This window comes from Eleutherodactylus coqui, chromosome 4 (assembly GCF_035609145.1).
Source record: "Eleutherodactylus coqui strain aEleCoq1 chromosome 4, aEleCoq1.hap1, whole genome shotgun sequence".
In the NCBI taxonomy this organism is placed as follows: Eukaryota; Metazoa; Chordata; class Amphibia; order Anura; family Eleutherodactylidae; genus Eleutherodactylus; species Eleutherodactylus coqui.
Genome location: NC_089840.1, coordinates 4,267,430 through 4,288,949, shown reverse-complemented (window position 1 = coordinate 4,288,949; position 21,520 = coordinate 4,267,430). Strand labels below are relative to the sequence as shown.

Genomic DNA, 21,520 nt, shown 5'->3' with positions numbered 1-21,520 from the left:
GAGATAGAGAAGAGATCCTGCCCTCCTATGTGTACAGTGTATGGAGACATCATAGCAGCAGTCTACACCCACCAGCTCAGAGATAGAGAAGAGATCCTGCTCTCCTATGTGTACAGTGTATGGAGACATCATAGCAGCAGTCTACACCCACCAGCTCAGAGAGAACTGAGAATCGGAAATATAGCCTTCAGAGGGGAAATGTGATGATAAATGCTGGATACACGCCATGTAATGGCCAGATAATGTTGTTTCTCATGTACACACAGCAGCTTATTCTGAAAGTCAGGTACACAAAAAGTGGGGGAAATCTTTAATTTTTTCTGCTCCTTATTTCAGGGGTCTCCTAAACTCTCTCTTCTTTCTCCTTCAGTGCATTTAAAGCGACATTTTATGTTCCGAAACCACCTCTGCCTCGTGTTCGAAATGCTTTCGTACAACCTCTATGACTTATTACGTAACACCAACTTTCGGGGTGTTTCCTTGAACCTGACACGAAAGTTTGCACAGCAGATGTGCACTGCACTACTATTCCTGGCTACTCCTGAACTTAGTATCATTCACTGTGACCTGAAGCCTGAGAATATCCTGCTCTGCAATCCCAAGCGAAGCGCCATTAAGATTGTCGATTTTGGAAGCTCGTGCCAGCTGGGGCAAAGGGTAAGTGCTTATCAACCGCCGAGCGCTGTAGAAAAGCCACGTGTTCCCACACTGTGTTCATGTTGGATCTCTCTTCACCCCCACAGATATACCAATATATCCAGTCTCGTTTTTACCGGTCTCCAGAGGTTTTACTGGGAATGCCTTATGACCTTGCGATTGACATGTGGTCCCTCGGGTGCATTTTAGTTGAGATGCATACTGGAGAGCCCCTCTTCAGCGGAGCCAATGAAGTAAGCCAAGCCTCATTCAGCCTTTACACCGCCACACTGTTATACTTGTGTTCCTCCGGGTGGACGAGCTTCTGATGTCGCCGTACATTCAGATCACGTAACGAGCTCTGACGTGTAATGGTGACTGAGCCTGGAAGTAAATGGGGGTCCTCCCCGCCCAATATTACCAATGTGGGAGCTCTAATGCTCGTCTCGGACTTCACACTAAAGTGTTTATCAGCAAGTGTTTCCACAGGGTCTAGTTTTGTCACATTTTAGGCCAAGACTACATGGCGACATTGGAACACATTGCGTTCTCAACGCTGTGGCCCTTCGGCATCACCAGGCACCCCGACAATCGGAAGAGATCCCTCAGATTTGGATTTCTTACAATTGTTGGATCAATGCCACTTACAAGCTACACCGTGCCCACATCCACGTATGTTGGGATGCGATGCAGCAGAGCCGTAGTCTTTTCTCGTAGCTGTGCAATGTGTAGCCCATTTCGGGGTTGAATGCGGCTCCTGGCCGTCCCCCAAAGTTTCATGTTGCTCCCAACATGCTAAAGGTTGTGGACCCAAGCTGAGGGGGAGGGGGGGGGGGATGTGCACCTCCATGTAAAAGTCCTCATCCTTGTAGCAGTGAAACTTTCTAATATACTTTTGTTTTAGTGATTTGCCATGTTCATGATCACCGCTTGCTGTCAGTGAATACATATAGGCCACTCTCTACATCGCTTAGCACAGCGTAAAGCGCTTCCATAGATTTCAGTGGGGATTCTCAGACGGGCGTTGCAGCGCGGCTTGTCGAACGCTGTCTGCTTTCTTTCAGAGATGGTCAGAGTTCCAAGGCGGACACATTTTGGGCTGCTTCTTCCCCAGCGATGAGCCTTTCTCCACAATGTCTCATTGGGGGTTTTGAGGTTTTTAGGATATTCCCAATGTGCTAAATTTTCGTGGTGACACCTTAATGTTTGAAAGCTCAGCTTATTCTGCCAATCAGATGCCCTCGTCCTAGACGCCGCTCTGCCATCCCGGCGGCTGGCCTTGGTAGGACTGATTCCCGCAGGACTGACGGTGTTGGCGCTCCTGCTTTGGTGATTTGATAGAACTTCCCTTTCGGTTCTGACTGCAATGATGTTCGTATGGAAACGTTTCATCGGCGCTCCGGATTGTATCACACCTGAGCAGTAACAATCCGTGTCCCCCGAAGAGCCCCCAACGTGCCGCGGCTCTCGGGGAGGGGTTTCTTCTGGTCTCTCCCTTTCAGGTGACTTTTGGGGTTTAGTGTTCCGTTTATACCTTGAAGAGCCCTTTGTATCGCTCCGCGCTTCGCTTTTATTCCGAGCACCTTGTAGGGCGTCTCCTACATGAGGAACGGGCAGGGTTTTGCATAGTCCTTTCTGTTTGGCCTGTGTATACCGATGTTTTTGTGACAGCCCTGAGACGTCAGCGGAAGGGAACATTCAAGGACCCATCAGATTCTGATTCTGGCAAATCCTGTATTTAAAGTGGTTCTCCGCCAGCAGCAACCAGGAAACACACAGTGCTTGTGAAGCAGTTATAGGTGGGGGGAAAACCCCTTGAAGAACAGCATGCAGCTCCGCTGTTCACCATTGGCAGCGCCATTACTTTTCTGCCTGTCAGCTGACCAATAGAAGCGGGCGGCTGGTCAGATGATGCGGTATCCTGGGGAGTTAGAACACAATAATCGGTATCCCTCATAGACACGCAGTCCCACCCCCTCAGATACAACGGCAGTTACAACGTAGCGGAGATAGAACAGTACGGAACGAAGGTGGCACATTGTGTCCTGATTTTCTGCCCATGTAGTTGTGAGACGTCTCACTACAAGGAGCTCTGATAAACCAACAAGCCACAGACCTGCGAGCAGCAGATATCGGTAGGTAAGTCGTCATGTGCGTACGGCCTCGTTCACCCGGCATATCGTCACCGCGTATTACGCACACGTATTGCCCATGTGCAACATGCGGTGAGTGGAGGCAATTAGTCTATCGACTTTCATTCTTTTATTCACACCTGCGTTGGAGCTGCGAGTCGACATGCGTATAAAACGCAGAAGCAATAAACGCAGCACCTCGATCCCTGCATGTCATACAGAGCCCCAAGGGAGTACGAAAAAACCAGTTACACTGCGCGCATGTGCGTGATGTCATTGCCCCGGGCCTGCGCAGTGCCCATCACAGCCGGGCGTAGGGGCTGCGGGGAGTACAACGCTGTGAGACTAAACAAGAGCATTTCCACTCACTGACAGCAAGCGTGTTTGAACTTGGTGAGGAAATAACCTTTTGCATTATATGTGGGGAGATCCGCGCCGAAGTCCATTTGTGACATGAAATCTAAAGTAACAATCTGGTACAAGACGGATCGCAGCGTCTCCGTACTGGAAGCATTCCTTCAGTGGACTGTCTTCTTTGTAACGCTGTCTCGTGTCTTCATCTTGACCGGTTTGCTTTGTCTTGGGCGTAGGTCGACCAGATGAATAAAATTGTGGAAGTTTTAGGAATACCAACTGCTCACATCCTTGACCAAGCACCAAAAGCCAGAAAGTTCTTTGAGAAGATGCCAGACGGCACTTGGAACTTAAAGAAGACCAAAGACGGGAAAAAGGTAAGTGGAGCGAGCGGCGCTGTAAGTGTGTCGCTGCTGGCGGGTTGGGGTCCTGGACTAACCTCATCCTTCTCATTGCCTCCATAGGAGTACAAACCACCAGGATCCCGGAAGCTTCATAATATTCTCGGAGTGGAAACTGGAGGCCCGGGAGGCCGGCGCGCGGGGGAATCGGGTCACACTGTAGCGGACTACTTGAAGTTTAAAGACCTCATTTTAAGGATGCTAGATTATGATCCTAAGACACGGATTCAACCCTATTATGCTCTGCAACATAGTTTCTTCAAGAAGACTGCTGACGAAGGTACAAACACAAGTAATAGTGTATCTACAAGTCCAGCTATGGAGCAGTCCCAGTCGTCGGGAACCACCTCAAGCACATCGTCTAGCTCAGGTAACCACCTCTGTGGGGGTCGTGGTGCTTCTGGATCTGTGTGCATGTACGGTCTGAAACATACATACATACATACATATGTGCAAACTGTGTGTGTGTGTGTATATATATATATGTGTGTGTGTGTGTATATGTATATATATATGTGTGTGTGTGTGTGTGTGTGTGTGTGTGTATATGTATATATATGTGTGTGTGTGTGTGTGTATATGTATATAGTGTGTGTGCGTGTGTGTATATAATATCTATCTATATATATGTGTGTTATAAATAATGGGGTCAGATTTATTTATTGAATATTCAACAGTTTTATGATGCAAATTGCACCAGAAAACTGTCTTACAAATTTGCGCCACATTTATTTTGTGTGTTTAGACACTTTCAGACATTTTCTTCCAGCAAGGGGGTGTGGCTTTGGTGCGCGGGGGACAAGGGGGGGGGCCCTAAAGCCGCGGATGGGTTGCAAAACAAGAAGTTACAAAATAAATAAATGTTGCCATTGCATGTCTGAGCCGCGTTCTGCAGATGCTGGTTGTGTCTTCCCAGCATGCATCCTGCTGTACAGGGTTGTTTCACATGATCTTCCCGACGTGAGACCCTCATAAGAACCTCGTCTATAAACCTGAGTCTTGGCTTTCACATCGGGAAGATCATTTGGAATAACCTGATATATATAATAGTGAACTGTCTGTACTTCGGTCCTTCTGCTTGCTGGTTCATCCCAGTTACAAGGAGCGGTGATGGGATGACGGGCGGCGGGTCTTTATACTCCGTCATGTCGCTCCCTGTCGCGGTCATCGGGATGGAAGCGCCTCGTAGAATCCAACAACACAGCAGATTTGTTGCAGACATTTCTGCCAATGGCCGCGGCTCCAGACAGGTGAAGCGGGTGTTCCTGTAGCGTCACGTGGATTCCTGGAAACGCCATTCGGGTGATCGGAGCCAACAGATGCGACTGCAACAAATCAGCTGCCTTTGAGTTTAGCGCGTCTGTTCTTTGTTGGGGAGCTTCACGATTATTAGTTGTTGATGCCGCCGGGCTTGGCCCACAAAGCATAAGCCTACATTAATACACTGCAATACCCTACATTAATACACTGCAATACCCATGAGCTGCGGGACTCTTAGATTCTTCCATATACATATATAATAACCTGCTACAATAGAATGGTGGCCAGAAGCAGAATGAAGGCCTAATCAAGAAGGTTTAATGAGCACAACAAACCCGTTACCGAAAATGATACATTTATGTAAAAAGTAAACAGCATTTCGCTCCCGTTTGTCGGTTTCCAGAATGTTCTGCATGTTTCTGAAACTGTCTTGTAGAAGTCCTGCAGAAGACACGGGGGTTACGGCTCATGTAAGGGGGGACGGGGATAACCACATAGATGGGGGGATTCACAGCCCATTATTAGCTTCACACACATGCCCTGACCAGAACGCCCAGAGGTACGCCGCTGTAGACTCGCTGGTGAGGCACAACTAGTGGCAAAATTGGGCTGCTGTGTAAAGTCTAAACTAATGTAAAGAAAGATGCAATGACTTGGGAATCCCCTCTAACCGTATCAGAGAACAGATATCAGGGGGGAAGTATTGGTCAAATTCATAAAAAAAAAAAAAAAGCTAATTTTAGAAATTGGCGGCAGCGACACATCTCACAAACATTGGGCGAGGGGCAACAAGGGGCTGGAAAAGTAAGTGGTACCAATGTAAAACTGGAGGGTGTATAAAAAGAGCAGGTTAGGGGGGGCCGAGTCTCAGGAGCAGAGATGGAAAATGTGCCTAGATGTAGAACTGAGAAGCCTTCGAATGGTGGCCTACATAATATTAAGATTCCGAGAATCTGGAGGGATTCGTGCGCACAAGAGACAAGGCGGACGGACAATATTAGATGCCGGAGATCTACGGAGCCTCAGGCGTCACCGCAGTTATAACAGGTATGATTGTGGAATCCCGATCGCTGCCTGGGCTCAGGAATCATTGTCAACATGGCCGTACAATCCACAACTACAAGCTACAGCTGTATCCTGCAGAGAAGAAGCCGTATACCAGCACAGTCCAGAGACGCCGGCCTCTTCTTGGGGCCAAAGCCGCTTTATGGACTGAAGCAAAATGTGAAACTGTTCTTGGACCCCACGGAGGGCGCGTTCTGCGGACCCCAGAGGAGAGGAGCCGTCCAGCTTGTCCTCGGCGCACAGCCTGCGTCTGATGTCTTCTGTAACCTGGGCAGATGAGGGCTCCAAATTATGGCTCCCTTTTTCTGTAGGTTTATTTGTGTTTTGCACCGCGGCCCGCAGCTTGTCTGTCATCCACAGCACCTCGGCCGGGAAACTATGTAGCTTGGTTTTATTATCATTTACCGTATTTTTCGCCTTATAAGACGCACCCCCGTTTTAGAGCAGGAAAATAGGGGGGGAAAAATCATTACTCCCCCTCCCCCGGCATCCTGCAGGCTGTCGCTCCCTCCTGGTCCCCGGCAGAGCATTGCTTTCTGGACGCAGGGCTTGAAATCCCCACCTCCAGAAAGCTAATACTAATGATTGGCTAACACACGTGCGCCTTCAGCCAATCACAGCCATTCAATGATGTCATTGAATGGCTGTGATTGGCTGACGGCGTGTGTATTAGCTTTCTGGAGGCGGGGATTTCAAGCCCTGCGTCCAGAAAGCAATGCTCTGCCGGGGACCAGGAGGGAGCGACAGCCTGCAGCAGCGCCGCAGAACGCCGGGGGAGGTGAGTAATGATTTTTTTTTTTTGACAGGAGGAGAGAAATCTTCTAACTGATCGCACATTTGTTCATGTGATCGCGAATTTAACGCGCAATCACGCTAAGTAAATCTCGTCCGCACGTTAAATTCGCGAACGCGCTAAAAATGGCGATCGGGACGAATTTTCACCACATTTGCTTTATAAGACGCAGGAACCCCCCCCCCCCCCCCCGCTTTGGAGGCAGAAAAAGTGCGTCTTATAAAGCGAAAAATACGGTGCTTAAGTCCGTCCGTAGGGAAGCCGGCGCAGAAACAGGAAAATAATCTATATAGCTAGAATTCTCCGGTTTAGCCCAAATATTATGATGCTGACCCAGATTGTCTTTCTTTACAAGGTGGGTCTTCTGGGACGAGTAACAGTGGAAGAGCGAGGTCCGATCCGACTCATCAGCACAGACATAGCGGAGGGCATTTTACTGCTGCTGTACAAGCTATGGATTGTGAGACACACAGTCCTCAGGTAAGTGGCCATCACATGCCAACCAGTTATAACTTACCTGAAGGTTGTAGAATAGGCCATAAATGTGTAATAGGTGGCGTTCGCAGCTATCGGCGGAGCGGGGATCCCCTGAGCAGATGGGGATTACCGAAGCATCCAGGATCTCAGCAGAAACCTCAGATACAGATTGTTACATTTCTGTTCCTCCCTTTCCGTATGGACTGTGAATAATGTGGGCATGACCGGAAGGAAGTGAGGACCTCGGGGTGATATAACTCTAGTGTATCTGCCCAGAGACCACCATCGTACCCGACACACTTAGACAGGACTGTCCTACTACAATATACATCCAAGTGTGACCCCCTAACCTGGTGGGCTGCGCAAACAGCAGCCAGACATCCGGGCGCTGTCACTGATATGGCCAGGACAGCCGAGCTGTGCTGCTAGTAGTTATCCTCCTATACTTCGTTTATAGGGAGCTACTTTCTTCATACTTCGCTTATGGCTCAACTTTTACGGTGGAAGGGGTTGTCCAGTTGTAAACTATTATCAAGGGCTGATACTGATATCGTCTGGGGTCCATCACCCAGAATTCCAACTAATCGGGTGTTCACCAGAAAAGGTGTGCTTGTGCACAGTGGTTTCTGCAGGAAGCAGACAGCTCCGTTCCCAATCTAGTGGTCAGGCTTGGTATTACAGGCATTAAAGTGAATGGGAACGGTGCTTGTAAAACCAAGTCAGGCCACTGCAGTGAAATCGGAGCTGTCTGCTTCCTGCAGAAATCTGCCCCGTACACTCGTGTATTGGCCGGTGGACCCCCAACAATTTGCTACAGTTGACCTCTCCTGAGGATTAGGCCATCAATAGTTTACAACTAGACCCTTTGATTTGTAGTTGAATGCAAAATTATTCCATCCAAGTGGGAAGACGTCAACTTATTGCACGGAACCTTTTATCTATAACCTTCCTGATCTTAAGTGCCAAACAGATGATCAGTTTCTCGTCCCGCCAGCATACTTGGTGCTTTATTTATTTCAAAGGGGCTGATGGAAATACCTGATCACTTGCCATTCGTCCATCTCTGCATCCCATTGAGAGTGAATGGAACGTTGATGCGCTTGTGCAACCAAATCTCCACTCAGTCTCCTCCTCACTGTGGCGGACGCAGTAAGCCCGTCATGAAGTGGATGGAGGACACAGGAACCGTGCTCTTGGGATCGGTGGGGATCTCAGCGGGGAGACCCCCTCCGGTCAGCAAGTTATCCCCTATTCTGTGGATATCCTGTGATTAAAATAATCCTTATTTGTATGGCGCCAACTTATTCCGCAGCATTTACAAGCATAGGGTAAATGCAAACAATACAACAATTACATATGATTTACAATCAGTTTGAAACAAATGGGGTTGGGGTGATACAGGAGGTGCAAGGGTGGGGGGGAGCGAGGCACGGGGAACACAGGCAGTAGGAGATTTCATGTGGAAATCAGTTATTAGAAAGCAAACTGGGTGCGGGCGGTAAGGAGGTGCAGGGTAGAGGTCGTATGTGATAGGCAGGGTGGAAGGTGTGGGGAGCCCTAGGGAGGGGCAGGGGATTTGGTATGCTTCCCTGAAGAGGTGAGTTTTTAAGGCACGTCTGAAATTTCGTGCATCGGGATTGTCCGGATGCCTTGGGGTAGAGCGTTCCAGAGGATGGGTGCTGCTCTGGTGAAGTCCTGTAGGCGAGCATGTGAGGTTGGTATTACAGGGGTGTTTAGTCTGAGTGTGTTATCCGATCGGAGTGAGCGCGCTGGGTGGTGTACAGACAGTAGGGAGGCGATGTATGGTGGCGCAGCATCATGCAGAGCTTTATGGGTGAGGTAGAGTTTAAATTTAGTTCTGCAGTGGATGGGCAGCCAATGCAGTGACTGGCATAATGCAGAGGCATCTGAGTAACAGCTGGGTAGAAAAATGAGTCTAGCTGCTGCATTTAGTATGGATTGGAGCGGAGCGAGTCTGGTTCGGGGGAGGCTGATAAGTAGCGAGTTGCAGTAGTCAAGCCGGGAGTGGATGAGGGCGACGAGTGTCTTTAGCGTGTCTGTAGTGAGGAATGGCCATATTTTAGCAATATTTCTGAGGTGCCTGTGGCATGTTTGGGCCAGAGATTGGATATGGGGGGTAAAGGAGAGGTCAGAGTCCAGTGTGACCCCAAGGCATCGGGCATGCCGTCGGGGGGTTATGATGGTGCTAGACACTGGAATGGAGATGTTGAGGGGAGGTCGGTTGGAAGGTGGAAAGACAAGGAGGTCAGTTTTAGAGAGGTTACGCTTGAGAAAAAGGGAGGACATAGTGTTAGAGACAGCGGACAGACAGTCGGTGATATTTTGGAGGAATGGTCCAGAGATCTCACGAGAGGAGGTGTATAGTTGGGTGTCGTCAGCGTGGAGATGGTATTGGAGGCCGAATTTGTGGATGGTTTGTCCAATTGGGGCTGTATAGATAGAGAAGAGAAGGGGACCAAGGACCGAGCCCTGGGGGACCCTGACAGCGAGATGAAGAGGAGAGGAGGTAGAGCCAGCAAAGGAAACACTGAAAGAGCGGTCAGAGAGGTAGGAGGAGAACCAGGACAGAGCAGTGTCCTTTAGACCAATAGAGCGGAGCATAGTGAGAAGGAGATTATGGTCGACAGTGTCAAATGCAGCAGACAGGTCAAGGAGGATTAGTAGGGAGTAATCTCGACTTTGCAGTCATCAGGTCATTTGTTACTTTTGTAAGGGCAGTTTCGGTCGAGTGTAGAGAGCAGAAACCAGACTGGAGGGGGTCGAGGAGCGAGTTGTCAGAGAAAGCGAGTAAGGCGGGAGTAGACCAGGTGTTCCAGTAATTTGGAGATAAAGGGGAGGTTTGAGACGGGTCGGTAGTTGGCAGCATCAGTTGGGTCCAGGGTTGGGTTTTTAAGCAGAGGGGATATGATAGTGTTTAAATGAGGAGGGAAAAGTGCCAGAGGTTAGGGAGAGGTTGCAGATTGTGGTAAGGTGAGTAATGAGAGCTGGGGAAAGGGAGCGGAGGAGGTGAGAGGGGAGAGGGACCGCAGGAGGTGAGAGGGGAGAGGGTCGCTAGCACAGGTGGTAGGGCGGGCAGCGGAAAGGAGCCTGGAGACTTCTTCCTCTGTCGTTGGTTCTAGCGTAGATAGTGAGTAGGTGCTGGGTGCAGTGCTGATGAAACTGGGATCGGGGCTAGCTGTGCAGTCTTCAGAGATTTCTTTTTGGATGTTGTTGATTTTATTTTTTTTTCTTTGAAATAGGCAGCTAGTTCTCCAGCAGTCAGGTCTGTCGCAGGGGCCTGTTCTTTGGGGCTGAGGAGGGAGTGGAAGATCTCAAAGAGTTGTTTGGGGTTGTGGGATAGTGAGGAGACAAGGGAGGTGAAGTAAACTTGTCTGGCATGGTGAAGGGCGAGGTTATAAGTTTTAAGCATAAATTTGAAGTGGAGGAAGTCTGCTGGCAACTTCGATTTTCTCCACAGCCGCTCGGCGCACCTAGAGCACCGCCGGATGAAGCACGTTTGGGACGTGAGCAAAGGTTGCCGTGGTCTGCGGTTGACGGCATGGGTCACAGGTGGTGCCGCTTCATAGCTAAGGGTGGTTTGGTAGTGTTTGGCTGCCAGGTTAGGGCAGGAGAGCAGAGAGATTAGGGCAGAACTTGTGATCTTGGTAAAACCCCTCTAACTCAGAATTGTATCATTGGCTATATGGAAATGGATTTGCGTCATTGGACGACCCATTTAACTACTTTCCTCTATCATTTTAGGTTCGACAACAGTTTCCTCCACCGGTGGGTTGGACTGTAACTGAAGCCCCCACACAAGTTACCATTGAAACCCACCCAGTCCAAGAAACTACATTTCATGTTCCCCCATCACAGCAAAATGTACCACATCATCATGGGAATAGCGGTCATCACCACCACCATCACCACCACGGACAGCAATCGTTGGGTAGCCGGACGAGGTCCAGGATCTACAACTCTCCTTCAAATAGCTCCTCCACCCAAGATTCTATGGAAGTCGGGCATAGCCACCACTCCATGACATCTTTGTCTTCCTCAACTACTTCTTCCTCAACATCTTCCTCGTCTACTGGCAACCAAGGCAATCAGGCCTACCAAAATCGCCCCATGGCTGCTAATACCTTGGACTTTGGACAGAATGGAACTATGGATGTTAATTTAACAGTCTATTCAAATCCTCGCCAAGAAACTGGCATTGCTGGCCATCCAACGTACCAATATTCTGCGAATACAGGCCCCGCCCACTATGTAACTGAGGGACATCTGACAATGAGGCAAGGAATCGATAGAGAAGAGTCTCCCATGACAGGAGTTTGTGTTCAGCAAAGTCCTGTGGCTAGCTCGTGACTAAATTCAATTTAGGTTTGTTTCTTGTGTGTTTCTTCTTTTCTTTCTTTACATTTTAAGACGTGGTGGTTTTTTTTTCTTTTTTTAATTTTTTTTTTTTGCGTTTGTGTTTGTTTTTCTTTTTTTTTTCCAAAAAAAGAAAAAAAAACAAAAGAAAAAAAAACAAAGTGCAAAAGCTGCTTTAATCAGAAGGAGATAAACACACTTAAACCGCTACAACAGGGAAAAGCTGACTATTTTTTTAAACTTGAAACGATTGCAAAGGGACAATGAAGTCGAAACGATTTTTATTTTTTTAGAGCTGTGTCCAAATCCACCTTATTGGAAAGCTCCGAGGTCTCCGCCTCTCCTTTTGCTCCCCCCCTCCCCCATTTAACTCTGTAACTCTTATTGCAATTATTTTATAAAACCAGAAGCGATATATGTATTTGTACATACATATATATATTTGTATATTTTAACCATAGTAAGTTATACTGAACATAGTCAGATGCCAACAAGAGTCAAAAAGCAACATTAGAAGATAGAAACGCTCCCCGCCCTTCTTCAGTCCTTTTTGGGACTTTTACATGTGCAACAAAAGATGGTCACGGACGAGTGCCGCGAGGAAGGACCTTGTGTCAAAATCCATAGGGTTCCGTTAAAGGGACGGTTAAAATGGTTGTCGCGCCGAACACTCAAACATGCAAAGGTTACGGTTAGCAGCGTCTCCTGGCGCCGGAAACACGAAGCAGCCAGTTAATGGGCGGATCTTAGTAGACCAGTCAGCTAAAAAAATCAACCCGTCGTGTTTTTTTGTTTTTTAATATAAAGGTGCACTGAAAAGCAATCAGCCGGTCAGGGGCGGCCCGTCCGGGGAGGTCCGAGCGTCGGTCTTTGGGATAACCTTTGGCCTTATGGAATCGGACTCTTAGTTACAGAGCCGGCCGTTTCAGATGCAATCACTTTCGGAGCTGTTTTTGCAGACAGTCCTTAATGCTGAAAATACAGAATGGGGTAATTCAAGAGGCCTTTCTTTAAAAACTAAACAATAGACTTTTGTGACCCACTAATTGAAGAGGTGTTTTATATTTTTGTTTTTTCTCCGAGGTCATTAGGCTGGCTGAAGGTCGGAGGTCACATGATGGCGGTTTGCTTGTGATGGGATTCGCTCTCCTGCTTTATTTTCCTCCCCGGTTTATTTAATTTTTCCGCTTCCCCTCCGCACGTGGTTTCTCCACTATTACTTCTGCACAAAGATGTCTTCTGTTCATCTTGAACGTTTTTAAAAAAAAAAAGAAAATACAAAATAGAAATGCAGAGTTTTATGTGACTGCTTATTTTTTGCCTCACAATTATGCTGTGAATTTTACAAAAATATTTTTATTTTAATTTTTTTTTATAATTTATTGTACCAAAGCTGTTTTTCTAGCACCTAGATGTCTGTAACCAATAATGTAGCAGTACCGCACTTGGCCACAAGGTGCACATCAGACCCCCTTTTGGTTTCATCGTTTTCTCCTCAGTTGATGATTATTGGCTGTATTATAGCTTAAACAAAACTGGAACTGTTGGCGAAACCGAACATTGAATGAGCCGCCGCCGCGCTTCAATCCGCCGCCGCCGCGGTTCAATCCGCTGCAGGTATAAAGCCACATTCATGACTCTTATGTTTTCTATCATTTTAAACGTTTTAAGGAATTTTTTCGCTTTTTTTTTTTTTTTTTTTTTAAATTAAAATAAAAAACTGAAGGAATGTTACCTGTAGATGTGAGTATAACCTGACCGGTCGCTTCGAGCCCCTGAGGTGAAACTTTTGATAGCTGAAAGTCCGGATGCCGAAACTCCCAGCGACCATCTGCAAGCGCTCGCTGCTAGATAGACGGGCCCATAGACTCAGAGCTGGGATGGAACGCGGAGGAGCACTTACAGCAGTTGGGAGGAGTCTCGGCACCCGGATCCCAGCGATCAAAGCTCGTCCCCAGGATGTGCCAGAAGAGCGCAGTTACACTTGTGAATGGAATCTTTAATTTATTCCATGTATTAAGTGTATAAAGGGAACCCGCCGCCTGTCTTCACCCCATTAAACCAATCCCCCCCCCCCCCCCCCCCCGCACCGTTTCAGCAAATTAAATTTTTGTTTTAAACTCTACCGCCATATGCTAATACCAGCCAAACAGTCCGGCGGGCGGCACAGATTGCCTGCAGGATTCTCCTCCTCTGATTAACATCCCCTCCGTCGTCCAGTGAAGACGCCAATGTGACACTGGCACGTGTGCAGGGAGGCCCGCACCAGTCTTTAGGGGACTGGCACGGCACGGCACGCTCACAGGACTGTTCGGCCCCAATTCAAAAGTCAGCACTAACAACAAATACATGTGACGCTGCGCAAAGACAGCAACCAACACCAATGTGTGTGACCGCTGGGGCCGGGGTTGTTGGGTGAACATTAGCATACGGCACAGAAGGATCACCAGAGATGGCCGGCTTCAAGGGCTTCCTTACTTTTGGCAGTCCCAGTGAAGTGGATGGTGTAGAAGTGCTCATGTGGGTCGTCCTCCACCACTTCGGACACGCCAGACCCCTTTTCTTGTATCCAGTGGGGGTCCCAGTCCCACCAATTAGAAAATTCTCCATTTTTCCAGCACGACAAACTCTTTAAGGCAGCGGTATTTGACAAGTTGTCATACAAGTCCTACAAGTGCGACTTCAGACGCCTCGGCTGCACATTTTGATGCCTATTTTTTAATTTCAGGCCTTTTTTTTTTTTTAAAGTATAACTTAAAAATTGAAGAGAAAAAAATTAAAAATCACAGCAAAAATGGAGCGTTGTGAGTCGGGCCCCCCGGGGGTAAAGGGGGTCTTATTTTAGATTTTAAAGGGTTTTAATAGCTTTACTTTATTACACAACTAGTTAAACGTGTTTTTAACGGATTCCCCTATTATCAAGGCAAAACGCAAAAACACATAAATGGTGTCAAATTGGAGGCATCACATTTAAAATGAGGAAAAAACGTGGAGCGTCTCCCAAGGGCCGATATGATTGGAGGTCGTTATGGGTGGCGGACTCTCCCACCACATGAGGGCACAGCGGCCCCCGCTACTCATAGGTCTTTTTGGGATGTTTTGTGATCTAATAAAGCAGCCAACGCTCATAGTAAGGCTTCGGCTGACCTGTAATGCCGTGAAATTCCTGCAGGGGCGCCAGACTTCAAGGTGGATTTATCTATATTTTTTTCCTACATTCCCCCCCCCCCCCCCCCCCCTCATCTGGTAACCACTGATCCCGGCTTCCTCCATAAAGATAGGGGTTTCCAGTCAAATGGGGAAGAGGATCAGGATCTCCATATAGAACATCTGGCTTTAGACCAGACCGTGTCCGTAAATAATGACCAAATCTAAATGTGACACCGAAATCCACCTTTCCTGTATTGTCTACAAAAGATCCGGAGGTTGTTGCTCTCGAACCGCACAGGCGACGGCCGCCGGGGTTCCCATTGTTATGTACCCTATGACAACTCTTCCAGTGATTTGCCCCCAATGCACCAACATGGTGGTACAGTCCAGTTTTGTCTGCTTTTCTACACCGTTTGGTTACAGGACGTCTGTGCATTGTAAAGAAACAGCATGGGAAAAAGAAAAAAAATTAAATAAAAAAATACAAAAATTAAAAAAAAAAAAGGTACCTCTACCTGTGTTCAGATTGTACGATCTAGTCCGGACTTGCTGTGTATATTGTAACGTTACATGACAACAGAATCGCCCTTTGTATTATAGTCATGCAGTCTTATGTATGATAAACAGTTGAATTATTTCTGCTCAGACTCTTTACTTTTGGCTTTTTTTTTTTTTTTTTTCTCTTTAATTTATGAAAAAAATAGAGAATTTGAAACTTGCCGTTTTCTATGCAGTTGTTTTTTTTTCCTGCCAGATTTTGTAGGCCGTGTCCGCAGTGAAGGTCTTACCGATGTCACGCGGCGTGAGGGTTTGGGTTTTTCTCCGATGTACAGTTAGTTTTTCACTGATGGTGATGATGTTTTTGGGGCTTTCACTGCACACTTAAAAAACTTTTTATATCTCTTTTTTTTTCTCCTTTTTTGGGTTGTCTTGTTTGCCTCCATTGTGTGATGCGCTCTGTTAGATTACTCACAAATGCCTTTAACTTCAGTTGCTCAGTGAAGGCCTTGATGCGGTTCCGATGGTTTCGCTGCCCGTTGAGTAGGACCGGTCCAACGTTGGACCTGCGTGGAGACACTGGGGGGCGCTGGCTCCGTTTGCCTTTTGTTTGCCTTACTGAAAGTCGACTTTAGCATCAGTTTCACAAAAAGTAGACGGTTAGCGCCGCGCCGCGCCCTTTTTGTTGGAAGACACAAATTCTGGAATATATTTATACAAAGTAACAATGTATACAGCGTATATTTTGCTCATCAGAAATGAGATCTCTAAAGTAAAAAATATATTTCTTAGTTGACATATATATAAATCTATATATTGAATGCCAAAGCCCGCTTCACGTCCGTGTTACTGCACCAGCCCATCCCCGCTGTTATTCCGGAACTCACTGAGCACTCGGATGCGTCTCTAGGACACGGGTCTTATTTTCAGGCATGTTTAGGAACTCATCGACAAGAACCCGCTGTTTATAGTTTTTCTCATATAATCCGACCATAGCAACGCTGGATAATTATCGTATTTTGTAGGGGGGGATGGGGGGGTGTTTTTCCCTGCAGAAAAGAAAAAAATCCTCCCAAAAAAGTTGTTCTAACTTTCGGTAGTCGCTGCATCAGAGTTCAGTACTTTTTTGCAGATCTCCAAACTGGTTTTAATTTTTTCTTCTTTTAGTTTTTTTTTTTCCTCTCAGTTTTGGTGTCTTTTAAGAAAAAAAAAACTATATCAAGTTCCTACTTTGTAATCCTTGGGATGGAATGGAGTGGCAATTAGTTTGCCTCTGAGAGTGGCATATTTTTGTATTCTTTACTGTAGATTTAAGGATTACGTTCACCACAAAATGTATTTTGTCATACTCCCTTTTAATCTGTATATAAACGCAGCTTAATAAATAAGTGTACAGTTTATCCCTCAACTGTGTTTTCTTCACTCCTCCTTGACCTCGCAGAGTATATAAAGCACCGTTACCTGGAAAGCAGAATGATGTCATTTTAACGCGACACGAAAGCCCTCAAGTGCGTAAACGGGAAAATGGAGGGGGGGGGGGGGGGGGGGGGGAGTAAAATGATATCAGGCTGCCTTCCATGAGAAGCTGTGTGGTTCAAGCAGCCTGAGGAAGAGATGGCAGTGAGCAAAACACATCCGACGACTCAAACACTGTCCATTGGCCACCAGCACAGTGCTTCATCCAGACTACTGGCGCACCATTGACCCCCTAGGGACCACAATGGCCTTTTTATGGCAGTCACTAATGGGCTTTAAACCTGCACATTCATCTTTTTTTTTTTTTTTGAGACAGACGGTGGATTGGCTAACTGACAGCCCGGCTCCTGCTCTAACATCCAGTAACGGAGAAACCTCAGATCATGGCAGTTTTAACCCCTTGCATGTTGTAATAGCAACTACAGTAGATGACGAGGGAGGGGGCTTTCACCTATCAACACCTAGCAGTACAATTGCAAGGTGCCAATGCCTTCCCATGGTAGCCATAAGCTTGTCAAAGGCCTCATTCTCTGCTATAAAACTCAGACTATTAGGCCCCGCCTCCCACAGTCTTATAGGCTGATGGCATAGGCATGGTACAATGCACGATCACCGAACGATCACATCTTCAGGGACTAAAGGAAAGCTCAACAAAGCTTAAAGGGGTTGTCTCGCGGCAGCAAGTGGGGTTATACACTTCTGTATCGCCATATTAATGCACTTTGTAATGTACATCGTGCATTAAATATGAGCCATACAGAAGTTATTCACTTACCTGCTCCGTTGCTAGCGTCCCCGTTGCCATGGTTCCGTCTAACTTCGGTGTCTTCTTGCTTTTTTAGAGGCGCTTGCGCAGATGGATCTTCTCCCTTCGGCTGGTCTTGGAAGCATCGGCGTTTTGGCTCCGCCCCCTTGTACGCGTCATCGCGTAGCTCCGCCCCCATGACGTGTGCCGGTTCCAGCCTCCTGATTGGCTGGAATCGGCACGTGACGGGGGCGGAGCTACGCGATGACGCGTACAAGGGGGCGGAGCCAAAACGCCGATGCTTCCAAGACCAGCCGAAGGGAGAAGATCCATCTGCGCAAGCGCCTCTAAAAAAGCAAGAAGACACCGAAGTTAGACGGAACCATGGCAACGGGGACGCTAGCAACGGAGCAGGTAAGTGAATAACTTCTGTATGGCTCATATTTAATGCACGATGTATATTACAAAGTGCATTAATATGGTCATACAGAAGTGTATAGACCCACTTGCTTTCGCGAGACAACCCCTTTAAAGGAAAAAAAAATCTAATTTACAAAAAAAACACTTTTTTTTCCTCGATCGTCACCATGACAGTATCTTCCCCTGATGGGATAGGAAACACACCGAGAGGTTTAAAGCCCCCCACCTTCCTGTCAGAGGAAGGTTATCCAAGAGGTGCCAGGAGCTCTCTGGGGTTCCCAGCAGAAGTTTTGCTAGATCGGAGTAGCTGGGAAGAGAGCAGCACTCCCTTCCTGGAACGTCTCCTTCGGTCAGCTGTGGATGTGAGCAGCCCTCCCTGTCCAGTTCCTTCCCACCGCGGACCCTAGTAAAAGAGAAGTGTGGGGCTGTACCTGGCCTCTCCCGCTCGCCAAGGGTTGCATCTTCCTGCCCTGGGGTTGGTGGTGTGTGGTGCCCAGCTTGCTTCTGGATTGCGGGGATCGGTCTTTGGTCATGCGACTGGCACATCCGAACATGGCGGGGTTGGCTCTGGATAGCCGCACATTCAAAAAAGGAAATAAGAGAAGACAGAAGTGGTGCTTGAAACCTCGGGATTGCGGCAGATTGTCCAATTCTTTTTTCCTGAAAAGTAAGCCTGCAGTGCTAGTTGGCGAAGGATGAGTACTCCAGTGACAGAACCCCCGTACTGGCTGCGAGCCCTGGTGTCACAAGAAGCCCGATGGGCGCCTCATACAGGGTCTTCTGGATGCAAGGACATTTAGTGCTGTATTATGTTTTAATAGATGGACAAATCCCCAGCAGGATCCTCTAGGGCTAAGCTTAAAAAATGTGCTTCCTGCGTGAGGAGATGACCGTCTGACTACTCCAAACCACTGTGCAAGATATGCATTACCCGCTGATTGAGGAGTTAATGGGCTTTATGGAGGATCTTATAACACTGGTGAGGGATGAGGTCCGCTCTGCCCTAGCCTCTCATCGTGCGGCTCCCTCCTCTACACCTACGACTCGGGTGACTAAAATACCTTGTAGCAGAGGGGCAGATTCTAACTCCCAAGGAAGTTTCAGGTTGTCAGAGGTCGAACAAGAGGGTGCAATCGTGGATTCATCAGATGAGGAATACAGGACATTTTTATTCAGCTCAGAGGATATAGATGAGCTAATTAGGACGATTAGAGGCACACTTACTGTGGAAGAACCCAGAAAGCCCAGGTCCATTCAGGATGAAGTTTTTGGGGGCTTGGCGGAGCGGCAGAGATCCACCTTCCCGGTATACAGTAACATACAGAGGATGACCAGGAAGGAGTGGAAAAGACCTGATGTTGGAGCCAGCTATAGGGGTATTAACAGACGCTATCCCTTTAACTGATGATACATGTATGGATTGGGATACAATTCCTAAAGTTTATGGACAGGTTGCTAAACATGCGTCCCTTCCATTTGAGAATGCTGCACATCTAAAAGATCCGATGGATCGTAAGGCTGATGGCCTTCTTAAAAAGACTTGGGAGGCGGCTTCAGGTCTGCTTGGGCCCGGGTGAAGCCTGAACCCTGCACATTTGGCTGGATCAGTTGGAGATGCATGTCCAGAACAAGACGCCACGGAAACAGATTTTAGATTCGTTGCCAATTCTTTAAAGGACAACTCGTTTTTTGGTGGATTCTGATGCTGAGACCAAGAAGCTCGCAGGAAGGTCTGCAGCCTTATCCAATTCGGCCAGGAGAGTACTCTGGTTAAAGACATGGTCAGGGGAAACTGTCTCTAAGGGCAAGTTATGCTCTCTGCCCTTTTACTGTCAGTTCCTTTTTGGGCCTGACCTAGATAAATCTTGGGCGAAAGCTCCTCATAAGTAAGGCAGGTTTCCGGAAGGAAAGCCTCAAAAGGAAGAAAACCTTTTTTCGTGACCCAAGGCCACAAGAGAGCTATAGGGATAAGAGTAAAACAGGCGGTGGAACTATCCAAAAGGAGGTAAAGGAAAAAATAATCTATTTCAACCACAGTCAATCGGATTTCCAAGGACGTAGGCAATGACGCCATCACCGTGGGAATGAGGTTACAGGCATTCTCACAAAGTTGGGCTCTATTATGCAAAAATGCCTGGATCTCAAAAATTATAAAAGCACACCACATAGGGTGGGTTTCTAATCCCCCACAGTCTTTTCGGATTACTACAGGCCCTTCTTCACAGATGTCCCTTCTATATCAGGGAATCCGGAATTTAATAAGGCTGGGGGCTATAGTACCAGAACCGCTGGATTAGCAAACGATGGGTCACTATTACCGCCTTTGACTTTAAAAAACAAAAACAAATGGGGAATCCTGATTAATAGTAAATCTGAAGCTTCTGAACAGATTGATCAGAGACAGGAGATTCAGAAGGGAGATGGTGAGGTTGATCAGGAGGGGTGTCTTCATGGCGACTATAGACCTGAAGAACACATATTTTTATATTCCCATTAACCCTGAAGCTCAGGTTCATGGTCATTATGGGAGGAAGGTTAAGGCACTTCCAATACAGGTGCCTTCCCTGCGGGGTGCCTTCGGCTCCATGGGTTTTCACAAGGGGGATGATGGAATTGGTGGCTATCCTAAGAGAAATGTCGATTACGATTATTCCATATTTAGACGATATACTCATAGTAGCCGACACCGAGGATCTTCTATCCCATTTCACCATTACCATTCAACGACTACAGCAGCTAGGTTGGCTAATGCATTGGGAGAAGTCAGACCCAGAACCCAGCCAGCAGAAGACATTTCTAGGCATCACGCCGGACTCGATGCGTCAGCGTTAGTTTCTCCCCTTAGTGCAGAAGCAGGATCTCCTCCTGCGAGTCTCACAATTTCTAAGTCTGAGATCTTGTACCATCAGGGCTGTCTGTCACTGTTAGGGAAGCTAACAGCTTGTATTCCCGGCAGTGGCCCGGGCCCAACATTATTTAAGAACACTCCAGAGGTTTGTGCTTTCCGTTTGGGACAGAAAAGCCTTTTTGAACGAAAAAGTGGTGATGGCAGACACGGTGAAACGTTCACGCTGCTGGTGGTTATCAGAGACCAACTTGGCGAGGGGCGTAGATTGGTTCCCAAACCCGGTGGTGCTGATCACGACGGATGCCAGCACTCGGAGTTGGAGGGCCCAGGTAGACTTCTAGGGAACCTGGTCTCAAGGAAGCAGCAGGCAATCATTGAGTTTCAGGGCGCTATATGCAATCTGGAAGACCCTTCAGAAATCCCAGAATCTAATCGAGGGAAACATTTAAAGACCCTATCGGACAATGTCACAGCCAGGGCATATGTGCGGCATCACGGAGGGACCAGTTATGCATCGCTGCAAAGCATACCTCAAAGAACTGTTCCTTAGGTACTCCCTACTAAGAAGTCTAAGCATCAGCGATCCTCTACTTCTACCATCCCGCAAGGATCTCCTGTAACAAGGACCCCTAAGACACCAGGGGGTAGCAGGTCTACATCGTTCTTGGCTGCTGAAAACTCCATTCTATTAGGCAAGGGTTCTTCGTTCAAGGAGGTAGGTACGTTATCTAGTAGGAAGGATGCAACTAATAAGATATTTTTAAGGATCTGAAAGAAACTTTTCTTCCTGGTGGGAGAAAAGACGTCGGCCCTTTTCATCTTCAGATACGTCAGTAATCTTGGACTTCTTGCAAGAAGGCTTGGGTCTGGGTCTCTCGCCTAGCACACTAA

General features: G+C 47.4%; 1 protein-coding gene across 1 annotated transcript in view; it reads left to right on the top strand.

The window, feature by feature from the left end:
- The window catches only part of DYRK1A (dual specificity tyrosine phosphorylation regulated kinase 1A), a 100,091-nt gene extending 83,543 nt beyond the window's left edge, over positions 1–16,548 (top strand). Inside the window, exons 7-12 of the mRNA XM_066598973.1 lie at positions 371–657; positions 744–890; positions 3,359–3,499; positions 3,587–3,893; positions 6,997–7,121; positions 10,881–16,548. Coding sequence (XP_066455070.1) covers positions 371–657; positions 744–890; positions 3,359–3,499; positions 3,587–3,893; positions 6,997–7,121; positions 10,881–11,486 — 1,613 coding nt within the window. The 3' untranslated portion in view covers positions 11,487–16,548. The remainder of the gene's footprint in view (positions 1–370; positions 658–743; positions 891–3,358; positions 3,500–3,586; positions 3,894–6,996; positions 7,122–10,880) is intronic.
- The last annotated feature ends 4,972 nt before the right edge of the window (positions 16,549–21,520 follow it).